The following is a 23,057-nucleotide window of genomic DNA, read 5'->3' as shown; positions in this document are numbered from 1 at the left end:
AAGGTAAAAACGATATGTTATCTTCATTTTAGATGTCAGAAAGGTTTTGTGGCTCCTGGTCTTTTCTTTTCTGTGGGAGACGGGTCCAAGTGGCTCTTTGAGTGTTTAAGGTTGCCGACCCCTGACCTAAACCAATCAGCTGGTAGATCAGGTGAGAGCCAGCCGGTTCCCAGCATGCCCTGAAGCCATGCAGTCGCTGGAGAGCAACTCAGCAATATGACATTTTTGAGAAATTTTTCATTTTAGTTGCTTTGCAGTGATTCTAATTTTATATACATTATTTTAAAGGTCTATTTTACACGTGTGATTGATGTTTATCATCCAGAGACGCTGAACTCATTCAGATCACACATCATAAACTTCGGAAGATATGTAATTCTGGTACATCAACACAAGTAAACACAAGTGTTTAGTGACACCAGCATTTCTGCTGAGGAATGTGAGGTTTGTTAAATAGCATCTAGATAGAAGTTTCAGCCCTGACAGTCTGAATACCTGACAGAAAAGTACTAAAAGCTGCTGTCCTGCACTTGTTGCTATTGTATTAAGTAGGGTATGTCTGCAGACCCAGAGGCTGCACTTTGAGGACCGCACGTTTAGTACCTGTGATGTGCCAAATGAAGTGGCAGCATTTCTTGCCATAATGGACGACAGTCACAATGTGAGTACTGATCGTGAATCATTTTATTTAACGTTTCTGACATTTCTGATGTCTTAATTTGCACAGCAGAGCTGTTGGTAACTCGCTGAACTGTAAGAAAAACTTTGTTTTAATTCGTCATTAAACTGCAAACGATCACGTTTTAACTGATGGAAGCTGCAGTAAAACCAACATTTAGCTTGTTTCTGTTAAACTGAGTCATGGTGAGATTTGGGCAGCAGAGCTCAGAGATGATGATCATTAACTCCAGGTGGCATTAATGAACCGTGATCAGATCATAGAAGCCTGTTGAAATGATGACTGTCAGCTCCATGAAGCAGCCATAACCCTGTTCATATCCTCATTGTTCTACATCCTGGTCATGTTAATAACTGTCATGTTGTTCACTGCAGACATCTGAACTGGTCCCAGTAGAGAAAGCAGAGGTGTAGTAACTCTGGCTTCATCCTCTGAGCAGAGCTCCTGCTGTGATGCTGCTGCTGCTTCTGTCAGAGTCTAGAAGAACTGGATGGAGCTCAGTCATCAGCTACCTGGACACGTCCATCCTGGGACTAGTCTGCTGGTCAACACTATGAGCTACATTTTCCTCCACAGGACATGTTTTCATCGTTCTTCTTCATATGATGTCATTGTGTTGTCATGTTGAGACATTTAGCATTTTTAACGCTCAGTGCTGATGTAGGATTCTTCTGGCCTCCTGGACCACATCTCCTCTGTCTGCTGTACAGCCTGTATGAAGTTCTATCAGTACACAGATTAAACCCAGGACAGAACATCTAAATGTCTTCATCCAGTTCTAGGATTAGGCCTAATTTATGTTTATTTATATTTGCAAAATGATACAAACAGATTCAGTCTGACCAAATGTTCTCTCTTTAACTGAAGATGCACATAACAGTTCAATAGAGCCATCCCCATAATGAGGAAGTGCACCACATGCTGGGACAACTACCACTGCCCATCCTGTTGCTCAGCTTTGTTCCACCTGATGAAGTTGATATTTATACATGTTTGTGCTGCTGCACTGCTAAAGGCTAAACAGATAGCAGCCTTTCATGGTGCTACTTGTGTATGTAGCTGTCTAACATGGCTGCTCTGCTGGAAAATGGTTTATTTAAATGATATTGTGTTCAGAATGAACCGTTTTCTTTTGGTAGGCCATCGTATATGTACTGTGTGTCCAGGAAGATGTGTCCTTCCAGGAGGCTGAGCAGGTCTACTGTTGTGGTCGGTGGACCATCAAAGGTCAGGGTAACGGATGCCCTCTCTACATTCACACAATGCCCTAAAACCTTTTTAGAACTATTTACTAATAGTAGTGTTATTACCCATATGAAGGAGCACCAGTGTTGATGAATGCACCTTTCTAAATGTTCCTCATGTTTCTGTAAAGCCAGCAGTGATCATGTTGTCTGTCTACTAGCGAGTGAAGTGGAGGAATCTGGTAGAGGGCTGGACAAAGAGCTGAAGACAGAAGGGAGACCATTCAGCCAGTAGGTGGTGCTCCCTTCACAACTGGGCTGATCGGCATGAAATATTAAAAATAAAATATGTTTTGCCAAAGTATGAAAGTGACCCATGTCCAGTTTATCAGATATATCAGTGTTCTATCTACATGTGTGTGTTAATGTCTGTCTCAGGAGGAAGTGACATCACAGATTCTGAGGTGGGAGTCACAAGACCAGTTCACTTTAGTTTTGTTTGTGTGTATGTGTGTGTGTGTGTTGTTGCTTTTATTTTTATTCAATGTTGCTGTATAGAATAGATAAATATATAATTCTACCTTCAGAGTTGTCCTCATGTTTCGTGTCTTTCCAACCTGTCAAACTGTCCTGGTTGACGTCTACAGACCACAGAGGCCACAGCAGCAGAGTCCATCATCATTCTGCCCGTTAATAAGTTAGTTAATTACACCATTTGCCCAAATGCGAGTCAACCAAGCTATTATTGTAATAAGTAGTATTTTGGCTGGAATAAACCTTTCAAAGCTCAACTTGTTGGTTATAAAGCACTATTTGGATGGGAAAAAAAACTTTGAAATTATCGGTACTTGGACAGGAAGTAGAACTTTATGTGGAATTGTGCTTGGATCAACCTTTTTAAGCGCAGCCCTGAGAGCGCAGCCTCCGGTTCTGCAGACACATGATACAGGATGTGTCCTGGTCCCTTCTCGGCAGATGGGTGTAAAATGTCTTGGATAACGCAAAAAAAATGACTAACAGTTGGTCAGTTGAGAATGGACACAACACTTTAGAAAAATCAGCCTTGGACAAGGATAAAATTGCAAAGAGTTTAAGTTTATTCAAGTATTCAGCAAAGCCAGAAAACTCTCACAAACTGAGCCCTCTAGAAAGACTGAAGCTGTCCTAAATCTGATCATCTTTTATAGGCAATAGGCTGGTGTGGCTCCACCTTCCTTTTTTTTTTATTTTCAGCCAACTCGACTGCTGTTTTCTAATGGAAGCATCTATCATCCTCTCATGGGATGGCATTGATCCCTACTACGTGACATGTTCCACGCATGTGTGCTTGCAACTGCTTTATTTTATTTTTTTTAAATAACTGACTTGATGAACTCCGCCCCCCGCCGCTGCTGCCTCCGCCTGCTCTAGTGTACTGTCCAGACTAGTTCACCAAAAACCAGAGTTAGGCGGAGAAGTCCTGCCAGTCGGAGACAGGATCCACGTTATTGGTGCTGTTCGCTCCTTAGAAAAACCCTCCAATCAGAGCGCACGCTGGTCGCCTTTTTAACACGCAGACGAGCCGCTCCGGGCTGCAGTGGAGCGTCTGCAGCGGCGATGAGCACAGCTGGAGACGGATGATCAGCGGGACAACGGCTCACATTTTTTGTGGATGACTAACACTCCGATGGGATTTCTTTCATCTGAGGATCTCGCTTTAGGGAAATTTCACGCCGTGGGAGTTCGTCAACGGACGTTGACCGTTACAAGGGCTTTGAGGAAGCCTCGGAATCGTAGAAAATTACGGTTTAAACGCTTAAATGCGGAGATACTGGGTAAGTAGCCCATGCTGAGCCTCAGTGGAATCTTCAACGGTTGTATTTTTTGTGGGGTTTTTTTTTCCAATAACCGTTAAAAGTTCCAAGTAGTGTAAGTAGAAGCATTTTTGAATACTTATCTATAAGTAACGCTGCTACAAAACAAGCGACATATGACCAGTGAAGGTGGAAATGACGCATTTTGCTGATTCCAGTCACGTTGTTTAGTTCTAAGTTATGTAGTTGGTTCATTTTTGTAGTCACACGGAGCTGTCGCACAGCCCATCACAAGCACGGCAGTCCGTGAACGCAGCAGTCAGTGAACGCAGCAGTCCGCTCTGCTGCTGCTGCTGCTTCCTGTTTTGAAAGTTTGCGCACGGAAGCCTAAAAGCACAGCAGCCTCAATTTTACGCCTGAATTATGGCATTCTGGTGACGTCTGCGGCTTTAATTCGCGTTTGAAAAACGATGTAAAGTACTGTTAATGTGGACCGAACTGAACACGACCGCCTTCGTGAGTGAATACGGTGACTTAGAGTGGCCCGTTAACTTTGAGGGCTCGCCGTACTCTGCCGCCCTGTGTTTGTAGCGTCAAGTACGATTCTTAAAGGCGATACTTTCTAAAGCGAAAGTAATATGACATAAAATTGTCTTGTTCAAACCACGTTCCGTGTTAAGTCTTTTTAACGAGACAAAAGCCAGGCGTGGCCATGACTCACGAGCTGGCTCATCGCTCTGATGAGAAGCAGCTGCGCAGCTTTGTCTGACCATATATGGCGAATGGAAACCGGAACTGTGGAACTTGATTGAGTATCGCTGTTTGGTATTGCACTGCTTACTGCAACCGGCATGTAAAACTAATTCAATAAAAAAAAACTAAAAACTTTTTTGGCCCCTGGGGGAAAAAAATCAAGATTCTAAAGTGCTACAGTAAATTATATATAAAGTGTTATAGTAGAAAGCTGTGGGACGCACCTAAAATTTGTCATTCACATGAAACAGCCCAGTTCACTTTTGATTTCCCAAACAGTGAAACTGAAAGCGCTGTCCGATGATGCACATGTAAGCGAAACTGCAAAAAAAATTGGTCATTAATGGCTGGCAACTTGACCACCATTCTGTGTTTTTATTTCACATTTAAGAGCATGAGATCAGAATTTGTACTTATGAGTTAAAAAAAAAATTATATATATATATATATGAGAGCCAATTGTCCAAATGGTTGATTCAATTAATAGTTGAAAACTAATCTTAACGTTGTGTTGCCTTAGTGTCTACTATATATGCTAGTAGAGGTTGTAAAGATTTCACAGGAACAAGTTGATGGCAAAATTATGAAAATGCGATGACTTGCTTTTCTGTGGTAGCAGAAGTTGCTAGACATAGAGAATGGCAGCAGAAAGGGAAAGTGTTGAGAGCCTGCCTAGCATGTAGGCATAAGATTAGGACTGGGCAATAGCCTAAACTTTATCCACTATAAAATGTTTAATTTCAGTCGATAATTGTTTATCATTTTAAATTATCTAGTTTTAATAAAGACCAGGAGCAAAAAGGTTTATTTTGAATTTAACTACATTAGCATGTTTATCTAAGTACATGGCTAAGCATTTTAAAATCACCACAACAATGAAAACACAAATTTCTAAACTAAAACAGACCAGGGCAAAGCTGTCATACCACACTGAGGTTAAGGTTTGGAGTTGCTAGCGAGGACCAGGTATTTTCTTGAAGGGAACCATCCACACCCTGCCATCAAGTTGGTCACCCACTGGAGCAGGCTGCCAGGAGTGCGTCGCTTAAGTGAAGTTGGTCGGAGACACCCATGACCGTGGCCATGACTGGGCTCCGACAGCAGTGCCCTCCGTGTGGGGAGGTCTGTGGGCGAAGACAGAGGCAACAAGATGCCCAGGTGGCTGCGGACTGGTGCTTCTTGGGAGGCCTACATGGAAGTGACTGAGGTTGAATGGGCTCTGTTATCAAGTGCTATGATAGGTTATTCAAGAGCCAGGGAGGGCGTGCACTTTATTTTATTTTATTAGTTTTTTTGGACATAGTGCTTTTTATCATATAATTTCATGGCGGTTGTATTAAATACATTGAAATTAAACTGAACATGAAATGCTCTATTGGATCATTTTCTTAGTGCACATGTACAGTTGAAACCAGAGGTTTACATACACTGTATAAAAAGACAACCTTTTTATTCTCAATGTCTGATATTAAATCAGACTAAACTTTTCCTCTTTTAAGTCAGTTAGGATCACCCAAATAATTTCTGTTTGCTGAATGCCGGAATAATGAGAGAGAGAGAATTTATAAGAGCATTTTTTTGTTACTTTCCTCAAAGTCAGAAGTTTACATACACTAAGATTACTATGCCTTCAAACTATTTGGAAAAGCCCAGATGATGATGTCATGGCTTTTGATAGGTTAATTGACAACGTTTGAGTTAACTGGAGCAACACTGCTTCCTTTTGTGATAACATGGAACATCAAAGAAATCTGCCAAGGTGTCGGGAAGAGAACTGTGGACCTCCACCAGTCTGGTTCATTCTTGGGTACAATTTCCAGATGCCTGAAGGCTCCACGTTCATCTGTTCAACAGTTATATCAAGTATAACCACCATGGGAATGTCCAGCCATCACAGCGCTCAGGAAGGAGACGGGTTCTGTGTCCAGAGATGAAGTGTTTTGGTGAGAAAAATGCGTGAAACAAGTCCTTTACTGACATGGGCTGAAAGGCTACTCTGAGAGAAAGAAGACATTACTCCAAAAGCAACATTTAAAAAGTCAGACTACAGTTTGCAACTGCATACAGGGACGAAGACCTTAATTTCTGGAGACATGTCCTGTGGTCTGATGGAACTGGCCTTAATGACCATCATTACATCTGGAGGAAAAAGGGGGAAGCTTGAAGCCTGAGAACACCATCCCAGCTGTGAAGTACAGGGGTGGCAGCATCATGTTGTGGGGGTGTTCTGCTGCAGGAGGGACTGGTGCACTTCACAGAATAGATGGCATCATGAGGAAAGAGCATCATGTGGAAATATTGAATGAACATCTCAAGACATCAGCCAGGAAGTTAAAGTTTGGACACTTATGGGTCTTCCACATGGACAATGACCCGAAGCATATCCCCAGATTAATTACAGAGAGGCTTCAGGACAACAGTCAGTGTTTTGGAGTGGCCATCACAAAGCCATGATCTCAATCCTGTAGAAAACTTGTGGGCAGAGCTGAAAAGGCGTGTGGAGCAAGGCAGCTTACAAACCTGACTCAGTTGGACCAGTTCTGTCAGGAAGAATGGACCAGAATTCCAGCAAACTGGAGAAGCTTGTGGAAGGATACCCAAAACGTTCGACCCAAGTCATACAGTTCAAAAGCAACGCTACCAAATACTAAGGAAATGCATTTAAACTTCTGACTTCGAAGAAAGTAATAATAAATTCTCTCTCTTATTATTGTGGCATTTAGCAAATAAATATAGTTCTGGCAACCGTAACTGACCTAAAATGGGAAAACTTTTGTTGGATTTAATGTCGGACAGTGAGGGGGGGAGGTTATGTCTTTTTATACAGTGTATGTAAATTTCTGGTTTCAGCTGTATATGTGTATATTATATTTGACATTTAAAAAACCTTGATTTGTTGATGCTACAAGAGCTGTTATACTTAATTTGTGCTGATCAGATGAAGCAGCCCTTTGTATTTTATTTGGAGGAGTAGTGTTAGAGAAGTTTACCTTTTGTGTGTATCTGTCTTGGATTTGATAAATATTGATGGTCAATTTAAACCCTTACAGTTGCATATTTGTTTTCAGGATGGGATTTTTCCTGTTAACAGGATTTTGAATTTTTCTGACTTCCTTTTCTGACCTTATACTTGCCGCAAGTTGCCTTTTGGGACATACATGCATACATTCAGAAATATCGTACTAGCCTGTAGAGAGGAGTTTATTACAGCCTCATAAAATCAGCTAATGATAATAATATTAAAGCAAACAGAGCTCTGGTATCGGAATAGTATCCATATCCACAGATATCCAAATTCAAGTATCGGGATCGGATCAGAAATGAAAAAAAGTGGATCGGTGCATCCCTAGATGTAGCCACTGTCAGTACATGACAGTGGTCCAATTTCAAAGGTTGAAAGGATCGAGAGGTTGGTAAATTCATACATTAGGAATGGAAGGACAGGAATGAAAGGAATTTGTGGAAAGGGCATACTTCAGCAACCAGTAACTACCTTAACAGAGGAGTTCAAGTGTACGAAGATTAGGACAGAGATGTAGCTCACACATGTTATATACAAGATGGATAGGGGAGCAATGTACAAAAAAAACCTGTAATTAACATACAAATTGTGCTAGTCGAAGAAATTGCAATAAGAAACCTTCAATTTTCGTATTTTACAAAAATAGTCCTCATTCCCCTTGTCAAGTGGAGTTAAGAGTTGAGATCCCAGGAACATCCATTGAAAGAGACTGGCACTGACTGAACAGAATGAAAGACTGTATGTTACAAAATATTAAAACCTTCTGATTTTATGCATAACTTTAAGTTGATTATTCTGATATTGTGTTGATTTAAAAGTGGTCTTTCTGACAAGTGATTTGTAACTGTGTAGCTGACCAGTAATTTAACTGTGTAGTCAGGAGAGATATTTGGTAAACAGTACATGACTAAGGGGCTACATGTAATCCATCTTGGCAGTACGCAGTTCTTCTTTGCCTTAAAAGGAAATGGTATAAAGCTGAATAATGGCACAACTGAGTGTGGGATACTATGAGTAATCTTTCTAAAATGAAGAGGTCTGTGTGCTAAAGTTTAGAGGCATGTGTAAGTTGGAAGGGAGGGAACGTGAGTAATGCATGTGTGTCTAGGGGGAAGTCAGAATAGTATAACAACAAGAATATGAGACACTTTAGACGGACTTCTTCACTGGACATCGCTGCAGTTGGATCTCTTTTGATTACTTCCAGGATAGTAGAATCTATCTTGTGAAGAGAAGAGCCCTGTTCAGTCTGCAGTTCTATTCGAAAAGAAGTAGTACGATATTTTCTTTGTCCTGCTTGATGGGACTAATGGAATGTCATCTCCGTTCTTGTCGAAGGTAGTGATGGAATATTCTATTTTGTCCCATTCAATCAGATTAAAGGAATATTAAAACATTTCCTCAATTTGGCCTAGTAGATTATCGAGTAAGGAATATTAACTAATATGGAATATTCTCATTTTTACCTAAATGGAAGGATTTCTGAAGAACAAATCAGAGTAGGGGCTTTTCATTTCCCCCTGAAAAAAGGAGAACTTTTTTTGGAGACTTAAACACTGTGTGTGGTTCACAACCCTTCAGTAAAGGACTCCTCTGGAATCAGGTTAGGACTGAGTATGTCAGCTATGGGCAAGCAGTCTGCTCTCTCCCTCCCAAATTACATTAATAGGCAGTTTCTTTAGAAAATAAGTCAGTTCTTTCTTTTTAACCTAGTAAACTAACTGTAATAATATTGCAAATATTTGTATCACTGATCAAGAGCTGTAACATTTAAGCTTCATGTTGGGTTTTAAACAGCCACTTATGATATGATAGCCAGTGGTAGTAAAAAGTTGGGCAAATGTGTGCATGAGATTTTCAATGGTTTTTAAAAGTTGTTCTAGTCAAAGCGAATTATATACGGTCGTGACTCAACATTCCGACCCTTAACAATCTGAAAACCTTGCTATCTGACATGTTTTTAGGAAAAACGAACAGAACCCACAAAAAATAGGCTTAACATACGACAGCCTTGGATTCTGACTCCGACATGACATTTTGTCACAAATCAGGATAACGGCGTATTATCTGACTGGACAATTCGACAGATTGGCTACGTTCAGACTGCAGGTCTTGATGCTCAGTTCAGATTAGTTTTTTGTGAAATCCGACTTTTTTGTGGGTTCGTTCACATTTCCAATTAAATGCAACTTGTATGTGATCTGCTGTGTGAACTTCATACAACCCAAAAGTGTCCCACATGCGCAGAAGAGGACACGACGACATCGCACGCAGCGAGCGTGCTCCATGTTTGTGGAAGTAAACGTGGATGGTAACGGTGGAACGTATCTGCCACTCCCCCGCCACTGATGGTGGAAACAGAAGTGTGACTAACTAAACTGGCATCAGCAGCCAAGTACTGCCTGTGTGTTTTGGCCACTTCCACCCCATCGGAGCGCATCCCCAGGGTGGAAGTCCCCCTCCGACCGCGCCGAATGTTCGGATATTCATCATTATTTGGGCCTGAATATCCAAAGACCAGAAAGGGCTATTGGGACCAGCCCTGCTGGTTATTATAACAACTATGAACAACAAATGAGCCTTCCAGCATCAAGCCCTCCCTGTATCTCGACCTCTGTCTTGACAATCCGACAGCCTTGCTATCTGACATAAAAGAAGATTTTACATTTAGTGTTGGATTATCGAGTCACGACTGTGTTCATAAACGTATACCTGGAGTTTTATCCTAACTTCTAAATCATAACCTGGCAACTTACCAAGCGCCCAGTCCATTTAGAGGAAAGCTGTCGTTAACAGATGTGACTGATGGGACATCTTAACTACCAAGGCTACTCAGTTAAGCGAACGATTAGAGAAAACAGGATAGGTTTGGATGGCAGCAGTTAGAAGCTAAGTGAGTTTCCTCGACACCAGCTTAAGCCATTCTTCAGCTCCCTTTAGGGCAAGACCCTTAAGGCAGATAGAACCTAACCATAGAAACCGAGAGTTGGACCAGTATCCCTGTTCCATGGCATATCGTGGGATTTACACCCTCCACACCTCTCTGCTGCTATTGTCGTCTAGCTTCCTCTTGTAGTCCTTCTTGGCCTGCTTCAGACTCCCCATTAGCTCATGCTGGGTCTCTTGAGCTGCTCCATGTCTCCACCCCTGAAGTCCTCCTTTTTCTGGTTGAGGAGTGCCGTGATGTCGCTGGTGAACCAGGGTTTGTTATTGGGAAAGCGCTGTACTGTCCTTACAGAAATAACTGTGTCCCTGCAGAAGATATAGTCTGTGGTGTAGTCAGTCATAGTGTCCATGTCCATACTGTTTCCCTGTGGTGGTAGCATACATTCCAGTCCATGCAGTCGAAGCAGTCCTTTATAATCTCACTGGTCCACTTCCTGAATGAGCAGGTGGTTGCAGGCTCCCTTAGAACATGGGGTTTGTAGTGGGGCTGATGAAAGACCAGATTTGGGTCAGACCCAGAGTGGTGGAAGTGCTGAGGCTCTGTAGGCCTCCTTGGTATTTGCATACAGCAGATCAAGTGTTTTCTTCTCCCTTGTGGGACAGTCAGTAAGATGAGAGATGAGGTCTGCATGGTTAAATCATCTGATACTACAATGAATGCATCAGGGTGCTGAGTCTGTATCCTTGCAATATTCTCGTGAGCGACATCACATGCAACTACAGCCTCAGTGCATGGTTGGATTGAAACTACAATGGCAAAAATGTGTACAAATTCCCTCGGTGCATAATGAGGTCTAAGACTGACTGCCAAAAGTTCAGTATCCAAACAGCAGATCTTCTCCCTCACCATAATGTAACTGGGTTTACAACCTTTATTGTTTGCAAACAGCACTAGACCTCCATTTTTGTTCTCTCCACTCGCTGTAAGGGTTTCTGTGGACACGTACCGTAGTGAAGCCGGGTAGATCAACGCACGAGTCAGGGATGCCAGGTTCAGCCAGGTCTCTGTAAAAAAACATGAGGCTGCACTCACGGTACAGCCACTCGGGTCTTCCCTAGTGACTTGAGGTCCTTGCCCTTGCTAGTCAAAGAGTTGACGATACCCATAAGTTTCAAGGGTAAAAAAGGCTTGTATTTCCACCTTCTAGCCCCAAGCTTAGCCTTGAACTTGGTGCCAGCACTCAGTCTATGGTATGCTTTCTTCAACTTGGCCGGAATGGGATGTTTAACTCCCAGCCATGCACATCGTTGCAAGTAAACAACTGCAGACACATGTGACAATGGAGCTACGTGGACTTGCTGCCATAGAAGCGGTGCACCAGAAGCACAGTTTCCATGAGTGACACAGTAGTTGGTAGGTTAATTCCAAATCCAACTAAAGGCAGGAAATGGAATCCAGGAGATGCAATACAGGAAGCAAAGGCAACTGTTAGGCATTTAAGCAGATTTCACACAAGATGCAGTGCTCTGAAGCCCATTTATTTTAATTGCTTGTGCCGTGCAATAATGGCATTCTGCTGTGCTGAGCACTTGCTGCAGTCAAAGTTCAAATTTGTTGAAATTTGACCCCTGCGCCGATGATGTATGATTGCGCAGCCAATAGAGACAAGGCATCTAGGAGGCATGAAGGACAAAGTGTAGAAAAAGTCAGTGCTGCATTTGTCTAAAGTCCCTGAATTATATCAGGCTTTTTTGCAGTTGTATTGAGACTTGGGGAGGAATGCTTTCATACTGGCAAGGATAGTGCTAATGCTTGGCTTGTGCTAATGCTTGCTACTTAGCACAGAGCAAATACAGCTTCACTGTTGAAGTGTTAGTAACAAACTAAAAACTGCTCACCTGAGAGGATGGTGACGTTGCCTCGCTGGAAGTTTTAAAAACTCTGCCTATTTTGCTCGCTAATCCACAACTTGCAGTGCATACTGCTTCCTGTGTGAAAGCCATTTTAGAGTAAGTAGGAAACGTGCACCATGGCCATTGGCATCTGGGGCTTAGTTAAGGCAGGCCAATGTGGAACAAGGCAAATCCGAAAGAAAGAAGGAAGCTGGTAGTGGTATACAGATATATTGGCAAGAGGAAGTCATTAGGTGTATGAAAGCAGTGGCTCAGGCCAAGCAGGGGCAGTAATTAAATTGGGCGAGTATAGAAAAGAGAAACCTTAGTTGGAGGGACCTGTAGTGCATGGAGGATATCCACATTAGATTTGGTGCTACCATCACTGCATACCTGAAACTTTAGGTAGGAGTGGAACCCACCGTGCCCATCGTGTACATAGATATCAGCTTTAAGGCATATTCTATCAGGTTGTCAATCTCAATCAATTTCAATAGGCCACAATGACAAAAACTAAGCCATGCAGTCCAAAGACCTTGCCTTAGACCTCTGTGATACAGTAATGGCAAGTGGATAGCCTAGGGACTGAAGGGACTTAGTGAGAGAGGTGAAAAAGAACCCAACAGTTTGCAGCTGCATTGAGCTAAGCACACAAACAGCATGCTGGTCTGCAAGCTCACGCGCCTCTGTACTCAGATGACACAATATGAAGTATGCCCACACGGTCAATGGAAATGAAGAGTCTTTATTGCTGAGGTGTGTCTGCAACGAACTGGTGGCGTCCCACTTTAAAGGCTTAGGGGACATCATCCCACTCGAAGTTTTAAAGATTCTGAGACTTTTCTGCAACTCCACCCACGAAGTGCACTGAACTCAGCGGGTGAGCGCAGCACACACTGTGCCCTGTTTAGAAAGGCAGAACAGAATTCCTCTACAGAGATTGAAAAAACTCTGGAAGAATGCCCATCTTAGTCACATTTGATCATGCCTTTATGAGGCTAGCCAAAAGTCACTCTTAATAAAAAGGCAGATGATAGTCCACTTCAAGTGTACCAATCTGCAATTAATGGACTCTGAATGCTTGAAGAAAAGATTATCTTGTCTGATGAAACTACAATCGAACTCTGTCGTTCCGTTTAATGCACTTTGTCTGGCAAACAATAGTTAAACATAGTGATGGCAGCATCCAGCTATGGGCGCCTTATATTGGCCTCAGTAATCAACCAGGCTGATAATCGGTCAACCCCCTGCTACAGACTAGATCTTTGGACCACCCAAAAGCTGAATAACTTGTTTTACAGACCAGGCAGGGACAGACTGACTGAAGGGCTCAAACAGAAAAATTGTGGATTTCCATCACTATGACTACCCCAGCTGCAACCCATGCCAGTTGGAGGGGCTTCAAAACAGCATATTAATCATCATGCACTAGTACAAATGTGACACTGAAAATATTAACTTCTTTACTGTCTAGAGCCCTGATAAATAATTATATATTTTTTTTAAAGTTATTTAAAATTATACATCATGGCAATTTAAATTAATGAATCTGAATTTACAGACCCTTTCCAAAAAATTAGAATATCATGGAAAAGTTGTTTAATTTCCATAATTCCATTCAAACAGTTAAACTTTCATAGATTATAGATTCAGGGCCCACAATTTAAATGATTCCAAGTATTTATTTGTTTGTTTTTACATAATTTGGGCTTCCAGCTCATAAAACCCACGAAAACAGGAATTCAAAAAATTAGAATACTGTGAAGAAATCAGCCCAAATTTTGTAGGGCATGAATGTTTTAAACTGAGTGTCACACACTAATCATCTACTAAACTCAAAGCACCTGCACAGGTTTCCCCAGGTGTCATTAAATTGCTTCAATTTGGTTCAATTGTTTCAGTTCGGTTCAATATGGGGAAGACTGCAGACTTGACAACTGGCCAGAAGACCATCACTGATACCCTCTATAGGATTGGTAAGCCACAAATGTTCATAGCTAAGCAGGCTGGCTGTTCACAGAGTGCTGTGTCCAAGCATATCAATGGAAAGTCTAGTGGAAGGGCAAAATGTGGCAGAAGAAGATGCACCAGCAAAAGAGATGACCGTGGGCTTCAGCGCATTATCAAACAGACAAGATTCAAGAATCTGGAAGAGATCCAGAAAGAGTGGAATGAGGCAAGAGTCACAGCTTCAAAAACCACCACATTCAGACGCATCCGGGAGATGGGCTACAACTGTTGGGTTCCTCCGGTCAAGCCACTTCTGATCCTGAGCCAACGTAGGAAGCATCTCAACTGGGCCAAGGAGAAGAAGGACTGGACTGTTGGCCAGTGGTCCAAGGTCCTCTTTTCCGATGAAAGTTAAGTGTGCCTTTCATTCAGGAATCAAGGTCCAAGGGTTCGGAGGAAGATGGGTGAGGAACAGAACCCAAGCTGCTTGAGGTCCAGTGTGAAATATCCACAGTCAGTCATGATTTGGGGTGCAATGTCTGGTGCAGGTGTTGGTCAACTCTGCTTTCTTAAGTCCAAGGTCATCGCAATAGTCTACCAGAATGTTTTAGAGGACTTCATGATTCCTTCTGCTGAGGATCTGTATAGAGATGCAGATTTCATCTTCCAGCAGGGCCTGGCCCCTGCCCATCCCGCCAGAAGCACCAAACCTGGTTTGATGCCCATGCCATCACAGTGCTTGACTGGCCAGCCAACTCGCCGGACCTAAACCCCATTGAGAATCTATGGGGTATTATCAAGAGGAAAGTGAGGGGCACCAGACCCAAAAACAAAGAAGAGCTTACAGCAAGCATCACGGAAATCTGGGCTTCCATAAGTATCAGGCAATGCCACAGGCTGATTGCCTCAATGTCACGGCGCATCGAGGCAGTGATTAAGGCAAAGGGATTCCCAACCAACTATTGAAGATTGGCATATCATTTTGAAAGTACCTTATTTTGATTGATTTGATGTGATCCTATTATTTTCTGCAAAAACTGAGACGTAAATGGTGATTTCTTCACAGTATTCTAATTTTTTGAATTCCTGTTTTTGTGGGTTTTATGAGCTGGAAGCCCAAATTGTGTAAAAAATTTACAAATAAATACTTGAAATTGTTTAAATTGTGGGCCCTGAATCTATAATCTATGAAAGTTTAACTTTTTGAATGGAATTATGGAAATTGAACAACTTTTCCATGATATTCTAATTTTTTGGAAAGGGTCTGTGTGTATATATATATATATATATATGTATATTTAGCATGCCACAGACCCTTATTTGAGAATCACTGCTATAAACTGTAGAAGGGGGGGATAGCATAAACACGTGAGCGGCTTTTGTTGAGCCAACTTGTGATGGCTAGATGACTGGTCAGAGCAACTCCAAAATGGCAGTTCTTGTTGGGGTTTACCGGTAATGCAGTGGTTAGTACCTATCAAAAGTGGTCCAAGGAAGGGCAACTGTTGAACCAGTGACTGGGTCATGGGGCTCCGAGACTCACTGAAGCACTGGCCAAGCGAAAACTAGCCTTTGTGGTCCAGTATGGTACAAAAGAACTACTATAGCCCAAAAACCAGAATCCTTACCAGCGGCTCCAATAGTGAGGTGTCAGAACCCAGTGCATCGCAACTATCTACCCAGCTACATACTGGTTAGTGCCCGTGCTGACTCCTGTTCACAGCTGAAAGTGCCTACAGTGGGCATATGAGTGTCAAAACTGGGGTGCTGAGGGCAGTACTTGTAAGCAGGTGGCCTGGTCTGATGAGTAAAGTCTTTCATATCATGTGGACTGGTCAGTGTATGTGTGTGCATCATTTATCTGTGAAACAGTGACAGGATGCAGTATTGGAAGAAGGCAAGCGAGCTGGGGCAGTGTGATGGCTCACCTGTCAGAGCCATCAAGGAGGAGTTCCACAGGATTGCAGGTCAATGATGTAGAGATCTGTTTAGTTCATTTTAAATCATATTCTGTTAATGACATTGTGCTGCAACCTCAGACTTGAACAGTGTTTTTACATTTAATCTTAAGCTGCTGCCCAGTGCGCTTCTCCCCCCGCAGGATTACACCTAAATGAAATGAATTAACGGCTACCATTCAAGCAGTTTTCCTGTAATATCATTGTGATTGCATAGGACGACATTTAAACTTACGTGTTGACCCGAGCAGCAGTGTTCTCCATGGCGTCTCCCTCTGTGTTGCAGCTGCAGCAGTGTTGCACTTCTTTTTAAACACGCGTTCAAACTCACCGTATGAGCGCATTAAGATCTCCAGTTCCAGTGGGTGAAATACGCAGCCCTCCGCTTCCCCGTTGCCATAGTGACTGTCAAATCAGGGCTCCATTGATGCTGGCTTTTTATAGTTGTGGTGCACGCGCTTAACTCCAGGTGAAACTACTCCGAGTTAATTTAACTAACTCAAATCCGCTGTTCTGGAACCAGAAACTCAGAGTTTCCTATCTCCGAGCAGATCAACTCAGAGTTCAGGATTAGACTCAGAGTTTGTTGAACCTGCTTTGTAAAACGGACCTCTAGACACAGGAGGTCCGTGGTTTCTTAGGGCTAGTTCTAAAGACGTGGTATCTGACCATGTCATAAATAGGAGCTAACTTTGACTTGCTAGCAGTTTGGAAAACTTTCCCTACTTTGCTCAGTCCCCTGCAATTCTGTCCATGTGTTGCATTGAATCCAGCTGCCAGTGCGGCACACCTCATGTCCTGTCTGAAAGGAATGTAACTCCCATGTTGTTAAGCAGCACTACAGAGCTGGGTTTGTCTTGTAGCCTTCAACAGTAAACAGCCTGCAGCAATATCCAGTAAACATAGAATGTACCACCCCAGTCTGTATAGCCATTATTTCAATTAGTAAGATATACAAGTTGAGGTGGTTATGGAAAAAAGACTAAGTCTGTGGAATGGCATAGATTGATAATGCTACCTTGATGTCGCAGAGAGTGCCTGGAACTTGGATTTTGTAAAACTTTCTGGCCGGTGCCCAAGTTTAACTTCAGGAGCTCACTCCCTGAGCAGGATGGGTCCAGCAGAGACAAAAGCAAAACCAGTGGAAAGAGACATATGTGATGTTTTTGCTCTGTTGTTTTTGTATCACGTACTCAATGTCGAACTACCCATCCACTAATTTTCCTTTTTATTTGATTCCCAGACAAGTGAAGCGCCTAATTCGAGTCATCACTTGAAAGATTGCTCTCCATGCGATGCAAACTGGATATTCCTACAACCCGGCAGGAGGAGCCTATGTTCCCGCATCTCAGGACAACAGCGTTCGACCTTTGCCAGCAGATCACCTGCCAAGTGGAATGCAAATCAGCATAGTTGCTGCTCAGTCTCCTGGGGAGCTCAAAGTGGCTTACGGTCCAGCTCGGTGTAAGCAAGGCCATGGACAATCACAACATTTTCAGGTCGGCAAGAATTTTGGAATATTTGCAAATGCCAACCCCATAAGACAATATGCTGACAGTAGTGGACAACAAAGGTACTCTTCCAAGCACTGTTTAGGTGAACATTTGCGAAACAGTTCAACGTTGAGCAATAGCACTGGGCCAAGCGGTCAGCTATCCACAGAAATAGTGTTGGCAGTTGGAGCACCCAAATTATATACAGATTATGAAATATGTGAATTTGTTAAACAGAAGGTTGCTGCTTTCGCCAGTAAGGACTGCCCTAATGACAGTGACTCACCACTCCAGTCTCACAGCAACATTCCAAAGTCTAGCACTGTGACCTATCACCTCACATCCTCTACGTGTGACAATGAAGATGTGGAGAAGCAACGTCTTAGCTGCGCTGTGATTGAGCACTGTGCGACTGCATCTGGACAAGCAGTTGAAGAGGACAGCTCCAAGAACAGCGAAGCAAATGCTGAGTTAACTCCCAAGTCTAAAGATGAACATGAAACATCAGCATCAGAGAGACTTTCAGCAGGTACACTCATGTCTGATGCAGAAAATGCAAAACATGCAGATTTTGATTTGCCAGTCAAAAAACACTTGAATATAAATGATGAAGGCAAACTTTTCTGTTCTGATGACTCTGAAGATAAAACATTTGTCAGTAGTAGTGATGAAAGTTTCCAGAGTAAATGGTGTGATAAGTATGTTCTGAATGGAGAAGCCACTCTTCACTATTCTTTAACTGCACTGAAGGAGCTGATTGCTAGTCTGGAAAATGTAGAGCGTTTTGCAAAGATCGACAACTTGTCTGAAGTCATGCTGCAACAGTATTGGAATGGAGATATAGGTAACGTTCGTCTCTTTACATCCACAGAATACCCAAAGATAATGAATGAAGCTGCTGTCACTTGCACAAAGACTGAAGAAGGAAGTCCAGTGGTTCTCACTGCGATGTCAAGAACTAGCCAGGATGAACTGACTAAGAATGGTTCAATACTCGGCTGCAGCTCATCACAAGAAGAATACAAGTCTGTTTGGATAAACGCTGACAAGGGTGTTGGACTGCCTTCGGTTTCCTCACCTCTGATACACATGACACACAAGGCACGAGGAGGTAAAGGCCTAAAACCAGTGGAGGTCAACATGCAAGGTGTGATACATGACCCCAAAGATTCATGGACTCCAAGACTCATTGGAGATCAAGATGAAAATTTAAACAAACAGAAAAACATTGGAAATCAACAACACTGCCCTGATACCTGTGGGGAAGCAGCTGCACATTCCAAGCTAAATTCATCAGTTGAAAAAATTCAGACATATGACGCACAGTCAGTCTCTACAAACCAAAGTGAACAATCTGTGAACCACCAAACAAGTTGTAGCAGCAGTGATGCAATACTTCACCCTCTTCCTGGAAGACTAGGTACAGACACCCCTTCTGTGACCATTTTAAAAGAACAACAATATGAAGATATCTCAGATGCAGAAGACATGTCAGAGCTGGACACGAAACTTCCAGAGCATGAGGATTTACATTTTTCATTACGTTTAGAAGACCCAGTGTATGAAGATATAAGTGAAGATGAAAATCCACCGATTCAGAATACAGATGTGGAGATGCCTTCATCTCCACCTGATGTTTCTGAACCCAGCGTTAAGCAGTATGGACATGTGCAGGTCCAGGTGAAGTCAATTTTAGATGAGAAACTGATTGCAATGAAGCAGATGACACCAAAGTCACAAACACCTCATGTAGCACAACATTGCTCTTTTCCACATTTCGGTGAAACAGATGATGACATTGAATGTGTGACCAGTGCTAAATGTGACTATGCAAGACAGGCTGGATGGCAGATAAACTGCTCATATAGTCCTTCCTCTGATTTGAAAGATGAAGATGAGACTGATGATGAGATGGACGATGACTGGGACGTCATACCTTTAGTCATATCAGAGCTTAAACTCGTATTACCAGAAGATGGGGCTGATCCAGAAGAAGCTCTGCTGGATGTGGATGAACATGGAGACAAAGTACCACAAGGTGGCTCAAGCCCGACACTTTGTGAGCTCCGCCGGCCACCTCCAGTCCAGGTCCCACCTTCTGCTTTTTCCCAGATTGAGATCTTTGACACGTGTGAAAGCTTTCAACGAGCGAAAGCTCTCCAGTTTGGGATATTTCCACAATTTCTGTCAGAAGAGAGCTTTCCTGAGAGAGACCCAAAGCCACATCACAGCAGAAAAGATTGGTACTCGGAGCCTGAAGACAGCTGTGAAACAGATGACAGTTGTAATTACTCACCTGTGGAGGAACGCAACCATTTAACAGTGTCTAGGAAGTTGTTGAACCACCTGTCAGCATCTGCATCTTCAGAGACAGATGACTCTGAGTCTGAAAAAGAGGATGTAATTGATGAGGTGACAAATTTGCAAAATGATCAAATCAGGAGCAGACAAAGCACTCATAAAAAGGAAGACACAGGAATCCTCACTTCTGACTCAGAGGATGAATGTGATCAAAACAGCACGAATAAAGCAAAAAGAAGAAGAATATCCTCTTTACAGAAGGCGGTCAGTGCTGCTGTCCCATGCAGCCCACCAAAGAGACATTCCCCTGACACTGTGGCTAGTGTATGTGAAAGTGCTGAAGAAAACTTGTTAAAAAGAAGATTTCCAGCTGCACACTCCTCAAAAAGGACAGAAAACATAGTCAGATCCAAGCATGTTCAACATGCGGTCCTGCCACAAAATGTTTCAGATGCTGAAAGTGTAATAGTTATTGACTCTGACACAGACGATGACCATAGCCAAAACTACAAAAAGGCAAAGAGGAAGAAGGAATTCTCTTTAGAGTGGGCGGGCGCTGGTGATGATGCATGTGTTACACAAGAGAGGACTCCCGTGGACACTGAATATGAAACTGCTGAAGAAAAACTCCAAGAACGCAGACCGTGTACAGACTCATCTAAGCCACAGCACGGTTCTGAACGTCAAGATACACTTTCAGAGAAAGAGATGCAGGACGCATCCTTTGACCTGTCAAACAGTGTAAAGAGGAGAGAGCTGTCTGAAGCTAGAACTGGCTCTATGCATGTTCATCAAAAGACCAACACACGAATGACATCAAAATGTTTCCATGAGTCTGACCAAGTGGTGACAAAAGACCATACCCTCAAAAAGAAGGCGAAAACGAAGAGAAGAACGCCATCATCAGAAGCAGAGGACAGTGATTTGACCTTTGGTAATGCACAGAGAAGTCCTTATGTCAACAACAAGCCTCAAAAAACTGTTCAGTCAGCCAAAGACTCATCCAAGAAGCCGCCCCAGTCAGGGAGGGACAGGGATGAAGACTCCACTTTGGGTAGCAATCCTGTGGTTGCCCGCCTTTCGTTTGACAATTTTCCTCAATGCAGTGAACACTTGAAACTTAAAAATTATAAAGCCCACGGGCGGGATGAAGATGAGACTCCAAAGAAACCCACATCAACCAGCAAAAATGTAGACTCCTGTAAAACAAAGACACAGCCTTTGCATAAAGACAGACAAGGAACCTGTTTTTCCAAACCAACACCTGGAAATGATACGAACCATGTAACACCAGCGTCTAAATCTAAGGAGAGCTCCTCTCATCCCCGAAAACGTTTTTCTTTATCCAAACTACAGCGGCCACGTTCCTATGACATGCCCTCAACATTCACTAATCCCTACTCTCCCACAACGGGCCCTTCAGCAATGACACTCGTGACCAATAAGTGGCGGGACAGTTATTTCTCCACCAGAAAGGACAAAAAAACTAGCGTGGGGACAGAGGAGGGCTTAAGATCCACGAACAATCCTGATTTGCTGAAGGAAGCGAAACCTGGACGAAGTCAGCGTCGCAGGGCACCCAGACGGAGGAACAGCACCCAGGAATCTGCAACCCCCTTGATGAAGAAAACCATGGATGAAGCCAGAGAGTGGACAAAGGCCAGGAATCGGGATTCCTCAAGTGAACAAAGTGTGTTCTTTTTAAGTATCTGAAATGTTTCTCAATTTTTCTGTAATAAATAAATTCAGTCACATGAAAAGTAACTTTTTAGTGTCTAATCTGAATGCATGTTCCTGAACCTCATTTTAATAGCAGACCACCGTGTGGGGAAGGGTTACAAATGGAGGAAGTAATCAAGGGATGTGGTCCACGAAAGGTGACAACATTTTCCTAACTTTCATAATAACAGTTTAACAGTCCATTGACCAGATTTTCTCATTTTTGTCTTTTTGTTTTTTTTTCACTGTAGGCTCCTGCGGGCAGGATAAGAAGTATGGATCCTTTCCAAAGCCCCGTCACTGGGAAAAAAAATTGAGAACTCAGTGAAACGGCACTTACTGTTATGTTTGGTTTTGTCTTTGATTTTCCAAAGCATTTGTGTGTAACACAGTAACAGACGATGCTTGTATTTGCCTGTATTCTAATATTCTGTATTTTTAATGTTGTGTGTAAATATGTTCATTTGAATGAAATGTCGTTACACTATCTGTGATATTGTATGTTACATTTTTTAATGTTAATCTTTTTTACCAACTACCTCATGTATTAAAGTGGTTTTGCTCTGACTGTTCAAACTTGAAACTTTTGGTATATCTTATTTGTATTTTTATATATAATTTTCCTCATCTTAAGTTCAAATATGTTTTGGGACAACAAACAGAGTAAACTATCACCTTACTTATTAATTTAGACTCTTTTTGGAAGAGATGCTTAAAAGTGAACTCTTCAGCTGTTGCTATAAATATACCAGTGATATGCAGTCAGGGCATCACGGAGAGAAAAAAAATCTGTAATGATAAAATCATTTAAATGGTTATATTTATCCAGTGATTTGTGCTATAAAGTGTTTATTTTTTCATTTAGCCTCGTCAGTTTTGATGATTTTTAAATTGAAAATCGCTGAATTTTTGCAGTTTCCCCATAGACTGTATAAAAGATGGACGTAGCTGCCGTGGCGTCACCCGTTGGTTTCTGCACTGAGAAAATGAAGCCAGGGTTTTGCTACTTCCTGGTTGACATCTTGGATTTTTGGAGCCAGTGACGCAAAAGTCGTCAGAGGGGGGCGGAGCCATAGGAGCAGAGGTGGGCCCTCTCTGCCCCGCCCACATTTACCGCCTTCTGCTGCTTCATGTGCATCGTATCTGCCGACTGTCAATCAAGCCAGCCACGCCCCTTGCCCCGCAAAATGTTGACGATTTTTAAAAAATTCAGTAATGATTTATTTTCAGATTGGCCACCTGATCTCTGGATTTGACCATGAAAACTAGTTTTTTTTTTAAAAAAATCCTGAGCTGTAGGAATGCGGTATTTCGTGATCTGTGATCACTTCTTTTCCAGTTCCAGTCTATGGGAGCCAGGGCTTTTTGGAGGCAGCAGCTAGTGGACGTAGTGATATTGCAGGTTTTTGACACTTCCGGGTTGGCT

General features: G+C 42.6%; 1 protein-coding gene across 4 annotated transcripts; it reads left to right on the top strand.

The window, feature by feature from the left end:
- The first annotated feature begins 3,436 nt into the window (after nucleotides 1-3,436).
- On the top strand, nucleotides 3,437-22,225 carry LOC103372291 (uncharacterized). 4 transcript variants are annotated; one of them, XM_008301891.1, is made up of 4 exons: nucleotides 3,437-3,677; nucleotides 17,362-21,602; nucleotides 21,726-21,789; nucleotides 21,883-22,225. In XM_008301891.1, the coding sequence occupies exons 2-3, from the start codon at nucleotides 17,414-17,416 to the stop codon at nucleotides 21,764-21,766; spliced, it is 4,230 nt and encodes a 1,409-aa protein (XP_008300113.1). In that variant the 5' UTR covers nucleotides 3,437-3,677; nucleotides 17,362-17,413; the 3' UTR covers nucleotides 21,767-21,789; nucleotides 21,883-22,225. The 4 variants fall into 4 exon arrangements, with proteins under 4 accessions (XP_008300113.1, XP_008300115.1, XP_008300114.1 ...); XM_008301892.1 differs by lacking the exon at nucleotides 3,437-3,677 and having other exon boundaries at nucleotides 15,399-18,140; nucleotides 18,483-21,602; XM_008301890.1 differs by lacking the exon at nucleotides 3,437-3,677 and having other exon boundaries at nucleotides 15,399-21,602.
- Nucleotides 22,226-23,057: the final 832 nt, after the last annotated feature.

This window comes from Stegastes partitus, unplaced genomic scaffold, assembly GCF_000690725.1.
Source record: "Stegastes partitus isolate 25-593 unplaced genomic scaffold, Stegastes_partitus-1.0.2 Scaffold1726, whole genome shotgun sequence".
NCBI lineage: Eukaryota > Metazoa > Chordata > Actinopteri > Pomacentridae > Stegastes > Stegastes partitus.
This window is presented reverse-complemented; position numbering and strand designations above follow the sequence as displayed.

Excerpts from the sequence above, each read along its gene's own strand:
- LOC103372291 (XM_008301891.1), top strand. The coding sequence starts at position 17,414 with ATGCAAACTGGATATTCCTACAACCCGGCAGGAGGAGCCTATGTTCCC. Across the intron at positions 21,603-21,725 it reads GGATTCCTCAAGTGAACAAA|CAGACCACCGTGTGGGGAAG; the intron begins GTGTGTTCTTTT and ends TCATTTTAATAG.